This window comes from Acinonyx jubatus, chromosome E2 (genome assembly GCF_027475565.1).
Source record: "Acinonyx jubatus isolate Ajub_Pintada_27869175 chromosome E2, VMU_Ajub_asm_v1.0, whole genome shotgun sequence".
Classification (NCBI taxonomy): Eukaryota; Metazoa; Chordata; class Mammalia; order Carnivora; family Felidae; genus Acinonyx; species Acinonyx jubatus.
This window is the reverse complement of record NC_069396.1, coordinates 36,148,624-36,174,465: the sequence shown is the minus strand read 5'-3', so window position 1 is coordinate 36,174,465 and position 25,842 is coordinate 36,148,624. Positions and strand designations below refer to the sequence as shown.

The 25,842-nt window shown below is 37.4% G+C and overlaps 1 protein-coding gene across 3 annotated transcripts in view; it reads right to left on the bottom strand.

Moving 5' to 3' along the window:
- The window catches only part of NETO2 (neuropilin and tolloid like 2), a 58,018-nt gene extending 33,279 nt beyond the window's left edge, over positions 1 to 24,739 (bottom strand). Inside the window, exons 1-6 of one of the 3 annotated variants that reach the window (XM_027044391.2) lie at positions 24,607 to 24,739; positions 12,793 to 12,849; positions 9,868 to 10,008; positions 8,953 to 9,201; positions 5,084 to 5,128; positions 4,874 to 5,001 (exon numbers count right to left, since the gene is read on the bottom strand). In XM_027044391.2, the coding sequence (XP_026900192.1) occupies positions 4,874 to 5,001; positions 5,084 to 5,128; positions 8,953 to 9,201; positions 9,868 to 10,008; positions 12,793 to 12,849; positions 24,607 to 24,640 (654 nt within the window). In that variant the 5' untranslated portion in view covers positions 24,641 to 24,739. The remainder of the gene's footprint in view (positions 1 to 4,873; positions 5,002 to 5,083; positions 5,129 to 8,952; positions 9,202 to 9,867; positions 10,009 to 12,792; positions 12,850 to 24,606) is intronic. The other 2 variants (XM_027044392.2, XM_027044393.2) reach the window with 2 other exon arrangements.
- Positions 24,740 to 25,842: the final 1,103 nt, after the last annotated feature.

The window sequence follows — 25,842 nt, the reverse complement described above, 5'->3', positions numbered from 1 at the left end:
TTAAATTGATAAATTAGAGAACAATGAACATTTTTGTGATACTGAATCTTCCCATCCATGAAAATGATCTCCCTCTCTCCCCCATTTCTGTAGGCCTTCTTTAATGCATTTCAATTGAAAAATTTGCTTCCTAGTACCTTATGATTTGTTCTTATTGTAAATAGTGCTTTAAAAAGTTTGATTTTCTAACTGCTTTTGGCTTTAGTAGAGAAAAGCAGTTGATCTTTATAATTGATGAACTTTTTTTCTCTCATTTTGATGCCCCAACCAGGATTTCAGAACACTAGCAAATAAAACAATGACAACAGACATCCCTGACTTATTCCTGACTTTAAAGGAAATACTTCTAAGGTTTCACCATTAATTACAACGTTTGAATTAGGGTTTTGGTAGATACTCTTCATCATGCTGAAGACATTCTTCTATGCTGGACTTACCAACGGTTTTTTTATCGATAGGTTTTAAGTTTCACTGAATATTTCCTCTGCATCCATTGATATAACTGGATTTTCTCCTTTAATCTGTTAATATGGGAAACTATATCATTTGATTTTCTAATATTAAACTGTCCAACAATTTCTAGGTCATGACTTTTAAAACAAAACTATTATAAATAATCCTGGTGTATAATTCTATCATGCTATTTAGCTCTGATAGAACAGGCTGGGGGAATGTTCTTTTTTCTTCAATTTTTATTATGTAACATGTTCCTTGACTATTTGGTAAAATCTAACGTGACCAATTTTTCTTTTTTCTTTTGGTTTATTTATTTATTTAGAGAGAAAGGGAGAGAAATCCCAAGCAGGCCCCGTGCTGTCAGCGCAGAGCCCAAAGTGGGGCTCAAACTCACAAACTGTGAGATCATGACCTGAGCTGAAGTTGGACACTTAACCAACTAAGCCACCCAGGCACCCCGACCAATTTTTCTGTTTACCTATTTTAAGTAAAAAATCAATTTTGATAATTTGGTAAGATTTATTCAGGTTTTCTATTTAATTAATTTTGGTAAACATATATATGTATGTAAATACGTATGTACACACATATGTTTCAGGAAACTGTCCATTTAGACGGTTTGCAAATTTATCAGCAAAGAATTACTCTTAGTATCATCTTCTAGTCTAAAACAGTTTGATTATGGAAAATTTCAAATGTGCAAAAGCAGACAAAATAGTATCCTAAACTCATGCCCCATCTCCTAAGTTGTTAATTCAGCCAGTCTTGCTTGAACTGTAATACCCCTCCCACTTCTGCCTCTCACATACTGAGACAAATCCCAGAGAGATTCACAGGTCAACAGTTCTAGGTGTATTGCTACTGACCACTTAAAAAATAATCTCAGTACTATTATCAAACCAAATTCTTCATTATCAAATACCAGTGTTCAGACTTATGTCTTTTAATGTTTCCTTCTTTTACAATTTGCTTGAATACACAAGTTCATTTGACTTTTATATCTCTTTTAATGTGTAGATTCTACTGCTGTGTTTTACCTGCCTTGTCATTTATTTAAGAAACACTCAGGTTTTTTGTTGTTGTTGTTTAGCAGGTCTTCTTCATAGTTTGTCTTATGACGGTTTTTAATCTCTGCTGTAGTTGATTCATGACTGTTTCCATTTCTAAATATTATTTACGTCTTTTTTTCTAAATCAATCTTGGCAGAGGTGTGTCTATAGTAATCTTTTACAAATGGCCAGCTTTTGGTTTTGTTGATTCTTTTTATAACTTTGTTTTAAAATACTGTTTATTTCTGCTTTCATTATTACCGTTTTTTGGATTCCTCTGGTCATTCTTCTAACTTCTTGAGTTGAATCTTAGCTTATTAATTTAAATCTTTTTCTTCTTCTAAAATAAGCATTTATAAAACTCCCTTAAAGTACTTTTAGCTGCATACCACACATTTTGATATGTAGTATTTTCAATATTACTGAGTTTTAAATCTGTTTAAATTTATGTCCTGATTTCTTCTGTGACCTATTAAATACTAGCTGGCATATTATTAAATTTCTAAACATAAGGGTTTTAAAGGTATCTTTTGGTTACTGGTTCCCAATTTATGTGTATTTTTGTCAGAGGATGCTCTGCATGAAACTAAGCACTGGTACATATTTCAGACTTCTGTTTTTAGTTTTAGCGTATGGATCAGATTTTATAAATGTCTCACGCATGCTTGTAGAAAATGCTTATTTTCTGGATGTTGAAAGTAAAGTACCATGTCTTATCAGGCATACTGCATTATTTAAATCTTCTGAGCCTTACTAATTTTTTTGTATGCTTAATTACTGAGAGGTGAAATTAATTACCCACTATAATTGTGGATCTGTCAGTTTTGCTCAGCAACTATCAATTCATGTTTTGTACATTTTGAGGCCATATTAATAGATAAAATTTAAAATTATTACCTTCCTTGCAAATTGGTGACATTCTTGATTTGTATTTTAATAGCTATATCAGATATCTTTTGGTATTCGTGCTATTTCTTTTCTATTTTTGTTATTTCAAAATTTTCCATAGTTATCCTAAAACAGGATACACTTGGATTTTAACTGTAGTATTTGGTCCATTTATTATTTGTGCTCAGAGATATTTTAATTTTGCCCATATTCTTAAATGATAGTTGAGTACTGAATTTTAGAATTTTAGCTTGGCAGTTATTTTTTTCTTAGCACTTTAAGGACATTAGTATCTTCTGGCTTCTATTTTGCTGTTAAGGATTCTGATATCTCTCTTTTATCTCTAGTTGTTTTAAAGATGTCTCATTGTCTATGGTGGCCAATGTAGGTAGGTGTCAATTAAAACTTTTTTCTTGCTTTGGGCATCACTTTGTGTCAATGTTTTTTGTCAGCTTGAACATCTTCTTTTCTTCTTTCTTTGGTTTATTTATTTTTTAGAGAGAGAATGAGAGAGAGAGAGAGCGAGCATGAGCAGGGGAGGGCAGAAAGAGAGGGAGATAGAGAATTGGAAGTAGGTTCCAAGCTACAGCCTGGCATGGGGCTTGAACTCATGAACCATGAGATCATGAACTGAGCCAAAGTCAGATGAACTTACTGAGCCACCCAGGTGCCCCAGCTTTAACATTTTCTTGATAAACTGCCACTACCCCACCCCCTGGGCAATTTTCTCAGATCTATCCTTTAATAACTATACCTTTTACTTCAAGAAGTTTTACTTGGTTATTTTAAAAGTGTACTTGGTCATTTTTCTTTCTCATCTTTTTGATTCCTTCTTATAAGATACTTAAAACACTTATGTTCTTAGGGATCTAAGAAACTCCTTGCTGTTATGCCTGCTAATTCACTTGTGGTGAGTTGTCTGCTTATGTGGTTTTTTTTTTTTTTTTTTTTTTTTTTAATGTTTATTTTTGAGAGAGAGACAGAATACAGGCAGGGGAGGGGCAGAGAGAGAGGGAGACACAGAATCCCAAGCAGGCTCCAGGCTCTGAGCTGTGAGCATGGAGCCCAACGCAGGGCTCAAACTCATGAACAATGAGATCATGACCTCCGGAGAAGTTGGATGCTTAACCAACTGCACCACCCAAGCTCTACTTGTTTTCTAATTTTGGGTTGTGAGCATACCTTCAGCGGTATTTTACTGGTGGCAATCCTGTAGCCTCCATGGTTATTTTGTATTTATTTTTGCCCGGTGTCTATAAAAAGGTTATTTGAGGTCAGGACCATTTTGTTAATTTTTAGACTAATTGGTTCCTGGATTGGGCATGGAATGTAAATTATATACATCCCAACCTCTAATATAAACAGGTTTCTAGGTAAAAATTTTAGGGGAGACCCCAGCCTTATCCCTGAGACTGAGCCTGGAAAGATATGCTTCTTCATTATCAACCTATGTTAGTGGAAGTTTTTTTTCTAATCTACCACTTCATAGCAATTATCTTTCTTTGAGAGTTCCAGCTTTATGTGAGGGATCTCACAAACACAAACCCCAGGCTTTTTCTGTCTCACCGTGGCCGTTAACACCAAGCTCCTGGCATGTTTTCCGGTGAATAGTCAGAGTGTACTGAAATCAGCAAGAGGCATTTGTACCATCGATTTCAGTTTTCAGTTTATTACTCTGGTTTATAGTTATCTCTCTTCATTTCTAGTCCATTAAGAATTATCTTTGGAAATCTTACCTATGCTTTTAAAAGAGTATCTGTTATATTTTACCCAATATTTCTAGGTGTTTTGTAACAGGTAAGTTTTCATATAATCTAATCCATCATATTACCTTAACTCTAAATTTGATTTTCATAATTCTTTAAAGGTTTGTTCTCTTATCCTCACCCTCTCTTTTCACATGTATCCACATTAAATATAATTTAAACTGTGAATATTCCTAGAAGAATAAATTAAAAGCTTTTTTGCAAAAGTAGTTAGCAACCAATCTCAATCTGTCAGAGTTATTTAAAAACATCCTTCCCTGTGGTACTTTCCAATCATAGTGCTACATCATTAGCACAAGACAGCATGGAAAGAAAGAACACAGAACTGAGACTCACTATATTTGTGTTTTGGTTTTGACACTATGACCAACTCTGAGAACCTTGATAAGACACTTCAACCTCTTGAGGTCTATTTTTCCTCCTTATAACATTTTTTAAAAGAATCTATGATCGTATGGATCAACACTTGTACTTTCCACTTAGGAATACACAGATTTTAAGAATCTCAAAATTTGTGTGATATTCCTGAATTTATATTGTAGTTTACTTAACTATAATAATGCTGTGATGCCCAATCTGATTGCAATAAAATCAATTTTTAAAAACTTGTAGTATCAGTTTATACAATAGTATTTGCAGGAATCAAAAAAATATATTATGCAATTCAATGTCTTGTTACGTTCTTCTCTAAAGGGACTCAGTACATAATAATACCTTGGCTTTTGGAGTAGCTTTAATTGTCCATATGCAATCAACTGCTTGGCCAGGTTTTGTTTTCTCTTCTTGTTCTACCTGACTAGAACGCACTATTCCATCAGCTCCCGAGAGCTCAAACTGGCAATCTAGAAAGAAAAGTTGAATGATGTTCAAAGGAAAATAAGACTGATCAAAATGCCATGAGGAAAAAGAGGTGATATACTAAACCTGGGATGGGATTTAAAATACCTCCTAGGTAAGTAAAGTCTGGATCTGTAACAGAAAAAAGAAGAAAGTCATTGGCATTGAGATAGTTTAGAGTTACTTTAAGGCTTAATGTCTTAAGTTCTATCTAATGCTAATTTAATAGCAAAGCAAGAGAAAGCTTTCATTGGTATAGATTACAGATCACTGTTTCTGGGCATGCTTAGGTGTTTGTTTATAGGAGCAATGTTGTTTAAAATGCTAATATTTATACTTCTGATCCCATCATGAATAACTTATTTATGCCACCTGAAAACTCAGAACTCTCTGTCAATTGTGATAGCTAGTCCACTGAGGGATGAATGAATGTATATACAACACAGTGGAGTATTATTCAGCCTAACAAAGAAATGAAATTCTGACACAAACTACAACATGGATGAACCGTGAGAATCCTAGATTACTCAAATTCATAGAGACAGTAAGTACCAGAAGCTGGAGGAAAGGGGAATGGACAGTTAGTGTTTAATGGATACAGAGTTCCAGCGTGGGTTAACAAAACAGTTCTGGAAATGGATAGTGGTGACCACTGCACAACATTGTAATAAATGTACTTGACATGTACTTGTACACTTAAAAAGGATTAAAATTGTGAATTTTATAAGTTATTTGTAATTCAACACATATACAAAGAAGTAGCTAGTGAGCTGTGCTTTCAAAATGGCAGGGAAAAAATGACTAGCTGATATACAGGGTATTCTGCCCTATGAAGTAGTTCATAGAAGACTGAGAACCAACAGCATATATCAAATAACTGATTAAAGTTAACTGGTCGGGTATTTGTTTTTATGAACTAAACCAATTAACTGAAGTAACGATATTTTGGTGTCAAAAAGGCTTAAAAAATCTTAAATATGAATCATCAAATCTTTACAAACTGAAACAAAAAAAAATCAAAAACAATGCTCTTAATACTGTTTTTAAATATTAAAAATCAGGCTTTTTAATATGTAAAGATTCTCACTTTAAAGAAAAGTAGCTCTTTTTCTATTAGTTTATGTATCATGAGATCAATTTTATATGGATTATGGCTAAAATATAGACAAATCAGAAGAAAATGTGTAGGATTTCTAGAGTGTATTACCTTACGTTTGCATTTTATAGTACTTCAGAATTTCTACACCCACTATGCTAATTATAGCAACATCAGAAAAACTATGTAATATTCTATTCTATAGATGAGGAAACTGAATGAGAGAGATAATGATTTTCTTAGACCATATATACAATGGCAAAGTCAGGACTAGATTGCAATTCTCCAGACAATTTTTCTTACCCTACCACCATGTTGCCTTTATAATGTGGGTAAGGATGCCACAGTTTTACCACTGAAGAAAAAAATATCAAAATAAATAGGTAATGCATAATTGGCTAATTATGGTTGTGTCTAGGTATTTAAAATCATATTTATAAAATAAATTTTTCAATAGGGATCAATAAAATCAAGAAGATGACTACTACTACTAATGAGAAATTAGTATGTTTTAAATGGAATTCTTTAAGCTATTGGTGATATTTGTTGAGGCAGAGGGCTCAATGTATTGCTACTTCCTGGAAGTAGCAACTGGGATAATTCTGGAAATTTTAATGCAATAATGACAAAATTCTAGAATTCTTGCCTACACATGAAGAAACTCTGATTCATCTGGCAGGTAGTACCTATGACTTTTTACTCCAATGCTGTTTAATTTTGTCTTTGATATTTCTCTGCAAAAGAGCTGAAATGTCACTGACCCCTTTCAGCAAGGTTGATTTAGTTTATTAAGTTAAAAAAAGAAAAGTCTGAGATGTATACTCAAGCTAAAAGTTTCTCCCCTACTTTTTTTTTTCAATATGGTAACCATGCATAAAGTATCTGTAATAAAAAACAATTTTAACAAGAATTGAGCATCCAGCTAAATACAATAAACTGTGATTGAAATAGGTTTTGCAGGCTATTTAAAGATTCTGAGATGTTTTAAACTAGCAGTTTTTTCATTCTGGCAGTTTGGTGTATATAGGTCCTATATGAACTTTCAAATTAAGTTTGATAACTCTGTAATTATTTAAAATTATTTTAAATTCTGGAAAGGACAAAACTATGGAGACAGTAAAGATCAGTGCTTGCCAAGAGCTAGGGGGAGGAATGAATAGGCGGAGCACAGAGGATTTTTAGGGCAGTGGGAATACTTGGTATGATACTGAAATGGTAGACACACATTGTCATACATTTGTCTAAACACACAGAACACCCAACACCAAGAGTGAACCTAATCAATGTAAACTATGAACTTTGGGTGATGTTGTGTCAGTGTGGGTTCACTGACTGTAACAAATGGACCACTCAAGGAGCAGGATATTGATTATGGAGGCAGCTGTGTTTGTGCCGGGTTGGAGGTATATGGTAACTCTGTACTTCCTGCTTAGTTTTGCTGGGAACCTAAAACTGTCCTAAAAAATAAAAGTCTAGAGGTAAATTTTAGTTTCTAAAAATGTTATCCTTTTGGTATTGAGAACATAAATGTTGAAACAATGCTTAAAAATTCCCATAATGTTTACTGACAAGAAAAAAAAAAGTTGATTATGTTGTTTAGGCAAAAAAAGCAGGTAATATAGATACATGGTCTCAGTTATGTAAGACAAAAAGAGATACAGAAAAATATCTAAAGGGATACATACCAAATTGTTAACTGGTTTTTTATATAGAAGATGGTAAGATTATGGATATTTTTTCATTTAGATATATGTGTTTTTTAATTAACAAATTTCTTACAAAAACATAAAAGCAAAAAGATTATATAATTGATGTTACTTTTTCATTGTTTCAGTCTCTAAGTTGTTTGAAGACAGGAGCAATAACTTGTAGATCTTTGTGTTTCCGTATTAGGGATATGCATGGTTTTACACCAGAGAGGCTTTACAATTCTCACAGTGTTTATACATACCACAGGATAGGGAAGACTGGTGGAGTGGGCTGAATGGAGACCCTAATTTGAATCCTCAGAACCTGATAATATTACTTTATGTGGTTAAAAAAAAAAAGTTGAATATTACAAAAGACGTAACTAAGTTAAAGATTTTGAGAACAGAGGGTGATGTGAACATGGAGGCAGGGACTGGAGCGATGTGGCCACAAATCCAGGAACGCTGGTGCAGCTCCCAGAAGCTACAAGAGGTGAGGAATGGATTCTCCCCTAGAGGTCCCGGAAAAAAGGTGGCGCTCCTTGGTTTTCTGCCCTCCAGAACTCAAGAGAATAAAATTCCACTGTTTTCAGCTGCTAAATTTGTAGTTAATTAGTTAAGGCAGCCTTAGGGAACTAATACATCAGATACTCCCATTTGACAAATAGCAACCGTCAGGCACAACTGTGCCTAAAGTCTTACAGCTATTAGGTAGCAGAGAAAGGATTCAAACCCAGATCTTTTCACCTCCAAGTGCAGAGCAATATTTTTTCTATTGCTCAATACTTCTTAGAGACTACTTATTCAAATGAGGGGTTAATTCAATCATTCCAATGCAAAAAGCTGCCAAAATAATTTTTGGTAAGGATTATGAAATTAAGACAATTTGCTGTATTATTTTTAAAGTGTATTTATCTTGATTTTTCACCCTTGATAAACACTATAAAACATAAATAAATCTAAGAAAAATGTGTTACCATCTATGAAATGCTTCAAATTCAAGTGATATAGTTCTATTTCCAATTTTGGGGTTTATTTATTCACAGAGTGATTTCCCTCTGGCCTTGTTAATTTTTTTAAAACCTTAATTTGATTAACTTGACTAAATTCTCTTTTATATACATAAGATTCTAAAACCAGAGTGAGACCCACTGAAAAGATAACTTCATTACCTGGAATAAATGAATATTTTGCTCGAAATCCCAGTCCTTCAAGTTCTTCATCAGAACTAAACTTAATCCACATAAACCTCCCCGTTGATCTAATTAGTGGAGGGCTTTTCACACCACAATATCGATCTATAAGTGGAGAGAAACCAAATGGCCCATCTCGAACTTCCAAGTGGTCAAACCGACATTCAAATGATGGTTCTATATAATAATGTTCATCAAAGGTCAACTCTATTCTTTGACGTGGAGCAGCTAGAAAATAAGAGCAAGCAAATCAGAGCAACACAAACAAAGAAAAGTAATAAATGTCCTGACAAAAGTGGGGAAAGCAAAACAACTACCATTTCACAGAGGAGCATCATAATGAGGATTGTTATGTATAAAATTCATAATTGATCTTATATTTTATATCAGTAGTAGCAATGCTACTTTGTAGAACTGTAGCAATCTTTCCCTTTGGCATATGCTGTTCATTAAATTAGTTAAATGTATTTAATTAAAATTACAGTAGAAAAGCTAATGCTGAGTTCATGAGATACAATATACAATGAATAGAAAAACAGAAGAAATGAACTAATGTAACTATGGTCATAAGTTTGCATAAAGCATGATAAGAGATGCCAGTAAATTTAAGTCTTAACAGAGAAGTTTCTCATATATAGCAACACATCTGGTTGAATTATATTTTAAGAGATTCAAAATTCCTATAAATTTCAATTTTTTAATTGTTAATGTGTTTGTTAATGTGTTTGTTAATGTGTTCAGTACTCAGAAATATTTATAATTACTAGAGTTTAATTCAAATACATGTTTTTAGATTTTGTTCAAACTGGCTCAAACTGGGCATCTTACCTATGTAACTTAGTTTTACAAAAAAGTAAAAATTCATCCATTAAAAGATAGAAATTGGTCAGATACCTTCCAAAATGTAGATACACTCCTTGTTTGGTGGATAAGAGTCAGGATAATTTGGTGAAGCAAAATGACCTCCATTGCTGGTTCGAACCCAAATGCCACACTGGGTTGCAGGAACATGCTTGATTCCAATATTTTGTCCATCTTAGGGAAAAAATCACATTTAAAACATGAATTACAGCAAAAGAGAATAGTATTCTCTTTTCCCCACAATTTAACTACACATTTGCTCACTAAATGTTACACATATACTGTATATAATTTTGCAAGAACCACCACTAAGTTTAGCACAAAAAACAACACAGTGAAGTGAGAGACAGGTAAGATCGTATGCTGTGCTGGTGAGAAGAACTTGCTGCTAGAGGACAAGTTTACCCTGTAGGAGAGCAGGGAAATAAAATGCTTAGATTTTACAAGGGCAAAACCGTGTGGGAGAATCTGATAAATCAGTACAACTCCATAAAATTCAGTTCTGACATAAAAATAAAAATAAAAATAAAAATAAAAATAAAAATAAAAATAAAAGGATCCCAGGGGTTTATCTCTACTATAGTGCCTCTATATTTAGTTTAACACAAAAGCCAAATAGGATCCAAAGATTACAAAGGATTTTGGTTGAAAACTGTAGATTAAACACATGCATTTAGTTCTCTATCCTCAAACTCCACTTAACAGTAAAGGATGTTTTAAGGGCATAAATAAACCTTTAAAGAGGTCTAAACATAGGTGCAATAACAACTGGCAGTGCCTGATATTTCTGGAAGCAGGACAGGGGTTGACAGGTGGTGGTAAAATTGTGCTTTTTAAAAATATGAGGCTTGGGTAAAGGTCTATTTAGAATCAATCTGATTTCTAATACTCTCCCCTACTTCACAAAACCAGGTAGCTGCTACTCTATCACCTCAGAAAATGAGGTTATTCCTTTGCAGAAGATAAAAGCAGGGTTACTACATTAGGAAGCACCAGGAACAGCTGACGGTGACAAGACCAACCTGCAAACAAAGAGACTCAGGAATGTTAACACAGTGGATGGCATTCCCAGCCTCTTCCCCTGCTCAACTCCCTTAAAGCTTCTAAGCAGGAAATGGAAAGCTTCCTCTCTAAGGACTCTAAACACTCCAACGAAATGGAGACCCAAGCAAGAATGCAGACTCAGGAATTCCCCAGTGTTGGGTCACTCACCAGTGAGGGCCACAGTTAACAAGTCTTTCCTACACTTGCAGACAGCTAATGATCAGATTTTAGTGCTCTTCTCATAAATAAGTGGACATTCAGGGATCACCATATTTGAGGAAATCCTCTAATATGAAAAATGAATTAAAAAAAAAGAAAGCAAAGCTGAGGAAACAAAGATGTAAAAAAACCAAAAAACAAAAAACAAAAACAAACACACACACACACACACACACAAACATTTAATCTCCTTAGAGAAAGAGAGTATATCTATAAGAACAAGAATACTTTAAGAATATTTGGAAAACAAAAAGCTTCTAAAAATAAAAGAAATGAAAAATTAATAGAAAGTTTAATGAAGAGAGCTATAAATGGCCTGTGCCCTGTTTCTGTAAATAAAGATCACAATGGAAGACATCCTTTTCCACTCACATGCCTACCATCCATAGCTACTTTCACACTACAAGAGCAAAAGTGTATAGTTGCTTCTGAGACTGTAAGGCTGTAAAGTTTTAAATATTAACTATCTGGCTCTTTAAAGAAAAAGTTTTCCAGTTCCCGGTTTAGAGGATGAAGTTGAAGAAGTCTCAATAGAGACTACTGAGAAGAAAACAGAGTAGAAAGACAGGTGGAAAATAGAAAATAATAACAAAAATACCCCATAACTAAATAGAAGTTTCTTAAAGATAGAATAGAAAAAAATAGAGAAAGATAATTTAAGAAATTAAAAGGCACCAAACTGGCTCAGGCAGTACAGCATGTGATTCTTGATCCTGGGGTTGGGAGTTTGAGTCTCATGGGGGGGTATAGAGATTACTTAAAAAAACAAAATCTTAAAAAAAATTTAAACAAGGAAAAAAGGAAATAATAATTTCCTAAATTAAAAGACAAAATTTTCATATGGATAAAGTTTCATGAGTGACTTAATGTAAATTCTGAATACAGAGGTGACCAGAATTACAACACAATTACACTGAGACAGGTGGTATGGAAGGAAAGTAATAGAACATTTGTATATACTAGGGGGTAGAAAATGCATGAAAGAGCTAAATTCTCATCTTCTGTGGTAGAAAATCATTATCTAATACCTAAGACTGAAATAATTAAGAATTAACAGTATAACATATTATTCAGTAATATGCAGCAAAATTCCAAAAGATTCAGCTAAAATACTGGTTATCTCCATGGAGAAGGAAGTAGAGTAGCATAGGATGGAGGACTGCCTTTTCATCCTTAACTTTTGAATGCTTTGATTTTTGTCACATGTATGTATAACTTAGAAGAAAATAAAAAGTAAATCAGAAAGTGTATTAAACCCTGGCATGAAAATCTGGTTCAAAAATCACACTAGCTTATCTTCTTTCATAAACAAGGACAATCAGAACAGGTTACAGGGCTTTGAATAAGATACTGATGGAAATATTTCACTTGTCTACCCTGAAAAAAGGGATTTTTATTTTTGCTGAGTGATAAGCACAAATCTCATTTAATTTCTGGATATAATCCATAGTGTGCTAGGAACCACTAGTAATGCCAATTTAAAAAAATTATCAATCAGGGCAAGACTTTATGTTGACAATTTAGTTAACTGCAGCTGAACCCAGTTAAATTGTGGCTGATAGGTTGACAGAAAGCCTTAGGTCATTGTAACACCCCAGAGGGACTATGGAAATAGTATTCAAAAGTTGCAATCCCTTCCTATAAGCCATCCCACTGTCATGGATAAGTGGTAAATTATCACTGTAAGTACTTTACCTTGGGTCTTTTGGGCCACAGCAATCCCTTCGACTACAAGTATTGTTATTAACAACACTAGAGAAATGACAGAAAAGAAAAGTTAAAAAAGTGAATCCATATTATCTTACTAAATTTTTAAGGAAAATCAGATGATAAAAAAAAGATTAATCAAGCCCTCTCTTTCTTGCTAACATTCATTCTCAAGATTTTTAAGGTCTAAATGTTGTGTTCTGATTTACTATTTCACAGTTAACCCAAGAAAAAACACGGTTGATACTGTACTCATTTACACAAACACTAATAGTGTATGGCATTTACAGCATTTTTCAATTTGTGATAGATTAAAAACACAGTTTTTTTGCAACAAACTTTGTTTGCCCTAATTTATATTTACTATATAAGTACTGTAAAGTAAATATAGACTATATTGTATACATTTGTTGTACTCCATCTCAAAGGGTTTACATGCATTCTATGGCTGGCTCTGCAATGTATTATACCAAAGTTCAATTAGTGATTGTGAGAGCACTTATAATTAAGATGGAAGTAAGGGGGCAGCAGTCTCCCAGAAATCAATTCAAGATGTTTTATAGCTGCACATAACTATGCTGTGTTCTGTGTTACAAAAGCCAGCATATTTAGAAAATGAAGCTTTAGGCCGACTTCGGCTCAGGTCATGATCTCGCGGTCCGTGAGTTCGAGCCCCATGTCGGGCTCTGTGCTGACAGCTCAGAGCCTGGAGCCTGTTTCGGATTCTGTGTCTCCCTCTCTCTGACCCTCCCCCGTTCATGCTCTGTCTCTCTCTGTCTCAAAAATAAATAAACGTTAAAAAAAAAAATTAAAAAAAAAAAAAAGAAAATGAAGCTTTCCCCCCCCGAGTTGAACATTTCTGAGACCCAGTCACGTTGAATTGTTTTGTGTATGTATGTATTTTGATGATTCTTTTAAACATTTTATTTTTATGAATGGTGCATGGATAGCTTTCTCTGTCCCTTTCAATGTAAAGTTCACTTGCCTCAAAATCTTGTGAACTGGAATTTTTATTATTCATTCAGTCAATAAGCACTTACAGAGTACCTGCTGTCAAGGATAGCAGGCACTGAGGATGCACAGATGTTGGGGGAGAAATGCGGCAAAATATTTAAGAGTATGGACATTATGAGTTTGGTGGATACAGGCTGAAGTTCAAGTTTTGCTGTGTACCAGCTGTGAGGCCTTTTTTTTTTTTTTCTGTGAGGCCTTTTTAATTCAGTTTACTTATTTGTAAAATGGGGATGTTGTACTCGTAGCACTAACCTCAAAAGGCTGTTGTGAAGATTAAATGAGATGATAGCACTGGTGTAGCACTGGTTACATGCTAGGCACTCTGTTACATAAATGATAGACAGGAAACTACCATCCTTGAGTTAGTCTATTGTCAATGACAGTTTACAATACAAGGTGAAAAGAAGTTTAACAGGATTTATACAGAAAGCATAATGGAAGCAGGGATGGGAACCATTCATTCTGCTGAGGGTGAAGAATAAAATGAGGAAAATTTCAGAAACAGATGGTATATTCTATTTGTACCTTACAGTACCTCAACCCAGGATACAGAGAAAGAAACAGCTTATACAAAACCACGAGTGAGCACTTGCTTATGGCAGGTCAGCAAACTCTGAGTTCTATACAGCAGGATGAGCATGTGGAGGACCAGTGGTGTATCAGGTGACAAACAGAATGAAGTCTGATGTTAAAAGTCTTGACAAGCATGCTGAAGAGTTTGGACTTTTGACTATAATGAGAAGTCATTGTGAGTTTTTAAAGTAGAGTGTGACATTATCATATCTGTGTTTTTGACCAATGATCCTGATGGTTGTGTGAAGGGTAAACTTTTAAAGACAGGGGAGAAGGGGGTGCCTGGGTGGCTCAGTTGGTTGGGTGCCGACTACGGCTCAGGTCATGATCTCATGGTCTGTGAGTTGGAGCCCCGCATCGGGCTCTGTGCTGACAGCTTAGAGCCTAGAGCCTGCTTCCGATTCTGTGCCTCCCTCTCTCTCTGCCCCTTTCCTGCTTGGTCTCTGTCTCTATCTCTCTCAAAAATAATAAACATTAAAAAAAATTTTAAAAAAGAGAAGGGAGAAGGATATTCAAAATGGAAGCAAAGATGATGAGATCTCTAAGCGGAGCAGTGGTAGTGGAAATGGAAAGGAGGAAAGAATTTATAACATGATTCAGATGTCGAGTTAATTGTAATTGGTGACTTACAGGATGAAAGCAGGGAGAGAGATGGGGGCATTGAATAGGTTGCTAGTTAAGTGACTGGTAGACAGTCACGCAATAGCATGTATTGAGTATCTACTTCCCAAGTCACCAAAGTAAAAAGATAATTCTTGCCATTCAGTTGTTTACATCTTAAAATCTAATTGCTTGGCATCTTCATCTTTAGTTTCCTGTATCCTTGCTGACCTTTGTCTCCTCTGTCTTCTGTCAGCACCTTTAATTTCCTCTTCCTTTTCTTTGGTGGCTAGTAGTGTTGAAGACCTCCTGTTATGTAGGACAATCAATCCTCCCTTCAAACTCTTCACTGGATCAGAGTTTGAAGAACAGAGAATTGAAACGTGTTTTTTTAAAAACAGAATATGTGTAATCAAAAAGAAAAACCTAGGGTAATATTAGGTATCTGACAATTCAGCAAATAACACATCCATTTGTATCAATTTGTATCTTGTTAGAGGACACTACTTCCCAAGGCCATCATTCAGATGATACACAACTGATCAAAATTTTGTGCTCAGTATACCTTTCCTCCTGAATCACAGACATAACAATTTACTAGTCCTCACATTTATAATTCATGGTATATAAGTAACACAAAGCCAGGCAGAAAGGGCAAGTAAGGAATCAACAAACTGAATCCAGGAGAGCAAGAGTAAAGCTATGGTAAAGGGATGAACTATGCTAGTTCATTATTACATAATGATCAATAATTTGGCTACATAAAATATGGACTTAAGAATTTTACAGAGTGTGCAACTAAGGCAGATCATTTTAAAAATAAATTATAAGCCCAAATAAACCTATTATTCTTTTCTACTCTATTCAGAGGGTGGCTCACAATTTTTTTTCCCCAAAATCTTTAAAAAAAATATTCACAACTCAATAAACCAAATGAGCTATGCTACTGAATATAGAAATGATATATAAAGAATACGGTGAATCTGCATAACAATCAGGGATAGAAATATTTAGTGACAGTTGTGACTACTAATCATTCTAAATTCCATATCATAATAAACATAGTTTCCTCCCAGTTGTATAATAGGATCTTTGCAAATTGCTTATTATAACAAGGCTGGGATATTAAAACAAACTCCATTAATGCCAAACACTGGAATTATTTAACTATAAGAAGCAGTGCCATGCTTCTTTGTTCTGTCTTTAGCCCCAACTATGTGCCACTGTTCCCTTCTTCCTCTTACCAAAAGGATCAATAATTTCTCAAATCCAGAAATACCACACACTTCAAATTAAAAGATAATGTACCCAAGAAGGCACTAATTTATTAAGGTAGAAATCCATGCCAAAATAGAAATTCTAAACTCCTTAACCATACAGTTTAATTACATAAAGAAGGGTTTGTGATTTGATGCTTAAAAGAGGGAATGCTCATTATTTATGCCCATACCTCTAGTTCTGGAGTTTAGGCGAGGCCTTGTAATGTGTGTACAGACCTGACTTAAAAATGAAGACTTAAATGATAAAGACAGATGCTATTCAAGGTGTTAAATACCAGTCCTCAATGCTATTCCTTTTACCATGAAACACTGTCCTATTAGCTCTATGCAGAGTCTTCTCCCCAGGGCTTTCAGTTTAAAGGCCTTACCCTGAACTATAAAAATCAAGATCAAGTTTATTCTTTCCACTGTTACTTAACAGTGGAAACTCTGGCCAATGCAATACTGGAAAGGAGACAAAATTATTATTTATAGATAATGTTACTTAAAACCTAGAAGTCCCAAGAGAATTACTAGGAAATTATTACACCTATTAAAAGAAGAAAGTAAGACTAAAACAAACAAACAAGTAAACAAATTTAATACAACGGAGTGACGATAGGTTTTGGATAATAAAACAATGTGAAGGTAACAATTCTTCCCAATAAGTTACATATTTAATGTTTTAATCAAAATCTTAGTTTTCTGGAGGACTTAAAATGTTGCTGATAACTCATCTTAAAAGCTTTTTCATACGGCCCAAGAAAAATTAAAAAATAAAAGACATAAAATACATAAAAATAATATATACTTATTACAAAGCTATAGTAATTCAAAATGTAGTAATGGTATAGGAAGAAACAGATGATCTGTCAACAAACATAACCAGCCCCCACTGTATTACAGGCAGTGGTCAGTCCTTGAGGCTACAGCAATGAAGCAAGCAGCCCTGGTCCTTATTCTCAAGCTTAAAGATAAGAAGATGGAAGAAAAAGCTGAAGAAATGAAATAAAATAAATAAATAAATAAAATAAATAAATAAATAAATAAATGTATATATACATACACACACACACCACAATTTATTATATGTATGGTATTTCAAACTCTTGGTGAAATGATTCTGGGATAACTTGTTAATTATTAAAAAAAAAAGTAGGTCTGTTCCTTCAAGCTAAATAGAAAAATAAACACCATATTGAAAAAACAAAAAGTTGAATTATCTATGTATATTTTTGGGTGGAGAACACCTTCATTTACTAAAGACAAACAAATAAATATTACAAATAACTGAGAAAAAAAGATTATGCCATAAGAAAAATGTGCCAAAACCAAAAACAATGAAGGACACCTGGGTGGCTCAGTCAGTTGACTGTCTGATTCTTGATTTGGGCTCAGGTCATGATCCTAGGGTCATGGGATTGAGCCCATGGAGTAGAGCCTGCCTAAGATTCTCTCTGTTTCAGTCTCTCTCTCTCCTCCTGTCCCTCTCCCCAGCTTGCATGCATGCTTCTCAAATAAATTTTTTAAAAATGCAAAAATTTAGCCTAATATAAAAAAAAGGCAGATTCTATTGTTGGTCAGGATATAGAAAACTGACATACGCTGTCACTGGACTGTAAACTGGCATACCTTTTTGGAGGTTAATCTGGTAATATATACCAGTTTAAAAATGCACAAATCCTACCCAGCAAGTCTACTTCCAGGTGTGAGAACTGAATCAATCATCGGGACAGTAGCGTGCAATGTAAAAGATAATCACCCAGAGAACTTATTAAAACACAGATTTTGGAGTGGGGTGGCAGGGGTGGGTGCCTCCAGAGATTTTGACCCACTAGGTCTGGGTTGGGGCTTGAGAACTTGCATTTTAACAAGGAAGTCCCCCATTGATGCTAAAAGCTTCTGGCCCTGGGAACATACTTTGCAAACCAACTACTACAATAAGAGAATGATGGTAGACTGTAAGAAATGGAAAGAGGCTGCCCATTTTCTCCATTGGTGATGGCAGGGGCAAGTTTGGGCCAAAATGGATGTGGCAGGGTAGGGGACTAGCAAAAAGGAGTTGATGAGTTGGTTTTGGAAATGTTGCTGAACGCTCTGCTACCTATTCTTATAATGTTCCTATAAATGCTTCTTATTTCTGGGCATCTGCACTTGCCATGGATCACCCTTTGCTTCCACTAGAGTACCTTCGCACTGTTTAAGACATGCACTTTCAAAATTAATTTTATCTGATAGCATTCAGATTTTTCACTTCTGTGACTATTTAACAGTTCTCAATCTCTGCCTGGTTTTCTTTTACTGATTTTGCACAGTTTACACAACATAGAATATATTTCTGCCAAGTATACAAACTGTGGAGGTAAGAGGTCAAGGGCTAGAGTGAAGGTTATATCATTACTAGGGATCTTCTATCTTATTCAGTTGTAGAGGATTTAAAAAATTTTTTTTTTAAATTTTTAAAATGTTTATTCATTTTTGAAAGAGAAAGACAGAGCACAAGCAGGGGTGGGGCGGGGAGGGAGAACACAGAATCTGAAGCAGGCTCCAGGCTCTGAGCCCAACAAGGGGCTCAAACTCACGAACTGCGAGATCATGACCTGAGCCCAAGTCGGATGCTCAACCGACTGAGCTACCCAGGTGCCCCAGTTGTAGCTGATTTTAATTCCAAGTTCATCTTATGGTCCAAAATGTACGCCAGAGTGCCAGTCAGTATATCTTCATTTTAGCTACTCACTCCTGTGTCAGCAAAAATGAAGAAATGACACAGGACATTCCTCCTTCCTTTAAAAGACATTTGCCCACAATCTACAGTGATTTCAAAATAAAATTTTTAACTGAACAAAAACACCACCACTTTCCCAAAGTTGCACACACATGTAATTGGCCAAACTTAGTCACATGACCACACCTAACCCTATGGAAAGGTGGAAAATCTAGTCTTTCTGTTGGGTGTTCACGGGCTTAATTAAAATTCAGAGAATTACTGAATTATAAAATGGATATTGGGAGACAACTGGTTATTCCTGCCACAGTTCCCTATAATCTATTCTGTACTCAGCAGCCAGTGATCCTTTCAAGACATAAACCAGATCATATCACAGCCTTTCATAAAATCTTCCAATACAGTCCCATTACATTTAGAATAAATCCAATACTCTTTACTCTGACTTCAGAGGTCCTACATGATCTAGCATCTGACCTCCCGATTGCTACCAATGGCTACACAGGCCTTCTTCTCATTACTTCTATACACCAAGCTAATTCTTGCTTTAGGGACTAGTTTATTCCTTTTGCCTAGAATCTCTCTGCATGGCTGGGTTCTTCTGGTCATTCAGGTTTTGTGACTGCCTTCTAAAGAAACTCTACATTTTCTCCTTCATCCTACTTTATTATATAAATATTTTAATTACTATTTATATGACTTGGTATTTTCTTGATTATTTGTCTCTTCTTACTAGAAAGAGGAGCATTGTCTGATTCACTGATGCCTCTCTAGTGACTAGAAGACTGTCTGGCCCACAATAGCATTCAATAAAAATTAGATGAATACATGAAATGACTAAGCATGATCCTGATTATGTCTTTTCTGTTGACTACAACATAGTACAGAGAGCCCTGCATTAACAAATTAAGCAGCACACATCTTGGTTAACAGTAACCACACAGATGACCCAGCTTCTTTTATTTGAGCATACGTCAGGGACAGGAAAAGAATTGATTTTTTTTCTTTTCAGATATCTAGTCACTACTCTTACTTTCGTCAAGCTGGCTCAATTTACTTGTTAGTAATTGAGTGTGCCTCTTTCCAATAAGCCTTCTTGTTTTAAGCACTTAAGGTTTGTAGAATCTATCATGAGATGCCATGATGTAAAAACCACCTAACTCTTTACTGCTCTATAATGAGAGCAGAATGGAGTTTGATGAGAGTCCAAATGCTACTTGAGGTAGCAGTAACTTGTTTTCAATAAACTGTGTTCCACAGGATGGAGTATCCAAATGTAATCAAACTCAATTTTACTTATTATTATTAGTTAAGGAAGAAGACGGATTTGGGTGCCTGGGTGGCTCAATTGGTTAAGTGTCTGACTTTGGCTCAGGTCATAACCTCACAGTTCCTGAGTTCGAGCCCCACATCGGACTCCATGCTGACAGCTCAGAGCCTGGAGCTTGCTTCGGATTCTGTGTCTCGCTCTCACTCTCAAAAATTAGTAAACATTAAAACATTTTTTTAAAAAAAAAAAGACACAAAGAAGATGGGTCTTGGCAAACTCTGGGATCACTCCAGCCTACATATGCTAATCCCACTGCCAACCACTTTAACAAAGATTAACTGTAGCAGTACTTTCTTTCCTGCAGAATGTGACAACCTCTTTGCTGGCCAAATGCTCTGCAGACAGCAGTTTTGTATCTTCTCATTTTACAGGAGCCTTCTTTAGACATCCACAGCAACTACCATCAAATTTTAACGTGACCAGATCACATTTTAAAGAGTGAGTCTTCTCACACACTAGTGCTGTAATTTCCAACATGCTACTCTAGGCATATTTAAACCAACATGTTTTAATATCATTTTGCCTAGGAAGAACTGAACTTTCAGATTAGTAAACTGCAATTTTGTGAGTAATATAACAAACACATTAAAAAGTATCAGTTTTGGGGGGCCACTCTGATGAGCCTTTGAGAGGGTGAGGTCCCTCACCAATTAGAGCAACCTTGCTCTTATCTATTGTCTTTGTTTAGTTATTAAGTACCTCCTCATAAGGGTTCCTTTGAGGTAGCTCTCCTGTTAACCTAAGTTTGGAAACCAGTGGGCTGGATAACATCTTTGGTTCCCCTTTCCAACTTGAAGACCATAATAACTGGGATCTCAAAGTGATTCAGGGATACATTTTTTTTAAATGTCAACAATTACTGTGCAGGAGCATAATTCAAAAATGAGACTGGAAAAAAAAACTGCAGGAGACTCTGAATAGGTAATAACCAAGAGGAGAACTTGGGATTGTTTTAAAACTTTAGATATGAATTTTACTTACAGTTTATCTTTTTCTATCTTACTCCAAAAAGGACCGAAGGTGGTTTTGATCTGAATTTGTTTTATAATGCACGTGTGTCTGTATTACAGGGCTGCATGTTTTCTCTAACAGGTGATCATGGTTTCAAAACACAAATACACTGGATTCTAGTTTGAGGATTTACTACAATAAAACCAGTGTCTACTCATACTTTTCAGTTTTCAGCATTAAAACATTTTCTTCAACTCCTGGGGGGAAAAGCTGAAAAGCTAATTTTTAACAAGACTGTGCTTAAAGACTTCACTATTAAAGGGACAGGTTTCTAGTACTGTACTTATTTTGGTATGGTTTACATTTTTGGATGAGGTGTAAGAATGAAAGACAGGAGTTAATTTTTGCCAGTCTAAGATTTTAAAAATACAGTGTTGAGGGATATTTATGATTTTAAAAATATAGCATAGAGGGATATTTATGCTATTACACAATAAATTTAACCTCAGTTTATACAGATTTAAATATAACGGAGTCTAATAGGTTTCTCCAGAAGTGTGCAGAGTGAATAAAACAGTAAAAAATGGGTTTATAATACTAATGCAGTATTTTCATGTGACTATGATGTTTACTTAACTTTGGCAGAAAGTTAAATTTTATAAGACCTGGAGTGATCGCAAACAGTTAAAAGTGAACTATTCAGTAATACCATGTGAAAGATTTAAAAAGCCTAGTACAAGTTATCCTTTTGTTCTCACTGCTGAGAGTAAAACAAAAAGAATCAATGGCATCTTAAAGAAAATTACCTTCCATTTAAAATCTCACACACTCATTATGGATGATTTGTTTTAGTAGAAATTGACCATAATATTCCAAACAAGGCTTTAGGTAGGTAATATCTGTAATTATGCAAATACTAAAGAACTGCCTCTGATAAGAACCTCTTCAGCATTGAAACAATTCACCTTACAGAACACTTAAAGGCTGCTTTTTATGCCTTCATGCACACAGTGAATGGCAGGATTCCAATATTTTTCCAAAAGATAATTAAAAAAAATTTTTTTAACGTTTATTTATTTTTGAGAGACAGAGAGACACAGAGTGTGAGTGGGGGAGGGGCAGAGAGAGAAAGACACAGAATCTGAAGAGGCTCCAGGCTCTGAACTGTCAGCACAGAGCCCAACACGGGGCTCGAACTCACAAGCTGTGAGATCATGACCTGAGCCGAAGTCGGACACTTAACCGACTGAGCCACCCAGGCGCCCCTGATAATTTTTTTAATTAAAAATGCCAATTTTTGTGTAGGTAACACACCTACTTGGTTTAAAAAAAAAAATCAAGTGGTACAAATGGGCATACAGTGAAATAGAAGTGTTCCCCTCACTTTGGTCTCTGTCTCCCAGATTCCTTTCTCAGAATCAACTTTTGTTAATTTCTTTAATCTTTCCAGACCAATTTCCCATATTTACAAGAGCGTGTGCACACACACATACACTTTAGCAGACTTAAAAATAGCTTGTTTCATCTCTAGTAAGCCTACAACAACTTAATTTGAATTTTAAAAATACTTCAGCATGTAACACTAGTGTAGGTTTTAGTGTACTTTAAAAAAGAAAAGCCAGATACTACATTGTTTTCACTGTTAGCTCTGTCACCACCACAGAATCCTTTCCTCAAAGGTGCAACAACTAAATGCTTCATCACAGTGGCCAGAGAGGGCACTGTGTACCAACGACAAAGGCATAGGCAGAAAAGCTGCGAATCCCTTCACCATTCAGGAGGACCAGAGATTCTCTCCTATCCAGCTCAGTTCCCTCAAGTTCAGCAGGAAGAGCTGTATAACAGGGCTAACTGATTTCTCCCCAAGGAGGCTACCCAGATGGACTGTCATGATGTTGATAACTTTAAAGCAATCAGAACCATGAAGCAAATTTGAATCATGAGGACTATCAGAAATCTTACTGTGCATATGTGATTTATTTTGAAAGAGTAAAAGAGAATCTGAATTTCCAAGGAATGCCTATGTAAATTAGGATTTACAGATAGGAAAACTACATGAAATTAACCTCAGAGTTTTAAATTGTAACATAATAAAGGAATCACTAAGAATTTATGGGGTGACATGAAATATTCACAAGGTAGAAAGTCCTAGGTTACCTTAGTACAAACTGTATCTGTAAGCATACAGTTGGCTAGTTAAGCATTTTAAATTAAACTGCTCAAATCTCAATTATGAATTTAGGTATGTCTGGAGAGCAGGTAATTTGTCCAATTAAAATTTAAAGCAAAATTAGACTGAATTTTCTAATAAACAAATTTAAGAAAAGTATTAATATGGAATGGGAAAAACACCCAACATCTGTCACTGTACAAAAATCAGCATACAATAAGCTATATATGACACTGCTAATACAATACCTTAACTCCTTACCCAGTATGAAAAAGAGAATATTTCATAACATTACGAACGTTACAGCTATTCAGTTTTTAATTTAAATCGGTAGGGAAAAAGGGAAGCCCTTTTTTTTGTGTGGTGGTGTTTTCCTCTGACGACTGAAAAAAGGACTTATTCAGTCCGAGTTTCGGAAGCAACTTTGTATCACAATCTTAATTACCTATGTATATACATTTTAATCTAAAATAACACCTTCAGGAAAATGCAAAGCAGCTACAGCACGTTTGAGAGCTTTGTGCACTTGGCAAGTCCACTGTTTTAATTCCCGGCACAACAAATCAGAAAGAACTACACGACAGCAGCACGGTATTCCGAGGTCCTGGGAAGCGCCGGGATGCGGCCACGAGCAGAGAGCTCCGGGCCGGGCAGACTCGGGTCGCGGCGCCCGCAGTGGTGCCGCAGCCTCCACGGCCGCAGCAGGTGGGACCCGGCCCGGCCCGGCCCGCAGGCCGTTCCGCCACCCGCCATCGTGGGGCTTTTGGAGAGCCGCTCCGCGACTCCTCGGCTGGGGCTTTTATTGTTTGTGTGGAACGACTTTCTGTCATTAAATGCTGAAAACAGACCAGTCTTCGCCCCACTTACACGAACCCCACAACTTTGCAAAGCGATGCGAGGAATTTTAAGAAAGAGGCGCGAGGACACAGCTCGGAGGGCCCCGCCGGGCCGCCGCTTCCTGATCTCCCGTTTGTTCCTACCAGTGCCCCCGGAGCCTGTCAGACACACAGAGCGTAGGGGAGAGGCGCTCGGAGAGCAAATCGATCCCGGGCGGGCGCGAGGGCTTGGCGGTCCGCGCGGACCAGACAAAGAGGCGCGTCGGGCGCCCGGCTCCAGGGAGGGACGCGAAGACGCCGGTCTCGGCCCGCAGGGGGCGCCGTCCGCGGCCCCGGGCGCTTACCTTTGAGGACCGCGCAGAGCTGCTCCAGGGCCATATTCCCGAGCGGCCCGGCGCTTCGCAAGGGGCCGAGGCGGCGGCTAGGAGGAGGCGGCGGCCCTCACGGCCCGGTGCGGCGGCAGTCCCGCTCGGTCCCCATCGCCGGCCACCAGGATACCTCCCCGCGGGGCACGGCTCAGGTCCTGCGGCCCGCCATGCTCGAGCACCCCGGCGGGCTCACGCGCTGCCCGAGCCCCCCGACGGGCGGCACCTTCTGCTCCGTGACGCTCCGTCCCATTGACCGCCCCGGAGGCGAGGCGCGCTGGCGAGAGGACGGCACCGACGCTGGCCGCCCTGCCTGCGGCCGCGGCGCGGACCCCTCCGAAGTGGCGGGCGCGGGGAGCCCAGGCTCATTTAAGCGGGGAGCGCGAGCGCCGCGTGCCGGCCGCGCCGCCTGAGCGCATGTGCCCGCCCCCCGCCTCCGCCCGCGTGCCCCTCGCACCCTCCCGGCCAATCGCCTGGCGGGCCCGCCCGCGGCCTCGCGCCCTGGGAGGGCTGCGCGCCCGCGACCGTTGAGCTGGGGGCGGGGCGAGGGGGTGCGGGGCGCCGCCGTCTCGACCCCTTCGGCTGCGAACCGCTGATCCAGAGAGGCCGGCGCTGAGCGAGAGCCCGGCCCATTCCCCGCCGCCGCAGGGCGTCCGGGGTAAGCAGGTCCGAGCCCTCGAGGCCTCTGGCCCCAGGGAGGGAACGGGGAGCCCCGCAGCCCTTCCCCACCTGGCCATCTCCGCGCGCCCTCTCAGATAGAAAGGGGAGCCGACCCCTCGGCCTCTTAGGACTCAGCTCAAGGTCAAAACTCTGCCCCAGTTTGCCCCTGCTGGACTATCTGCTTTGAGCAGGGGGCGTGGATCTGGGCGGGGCTCGGGGGCAGGGGGCGCTTGAGGCTCTCACCTTCCCTTAACGTCAGGTAAGTTAACCTGACGGCCTTGGGGATTATTAACATTTCCTGAGCACTTACCAGGTTGCCAGGCAGAATGCCAAACACTATGCATATCAACTCTTTTTAATCCTTACACCCAACTCATGCGGTAGGTACTGTTAGAGAGTGGGAATAACGAGGCCAGAAAGGTTAAGTAATTTGTCCAGAGCCACACAGCAAGGGAGAAAGACAGGGTTGTGAACCTGGAAAAGCTGCGGTATTGTCCACTAAGCCATGTTGATGGGGTTGCTCTACTCTGCTGCTAAAAAAATCCAAATTAGCAA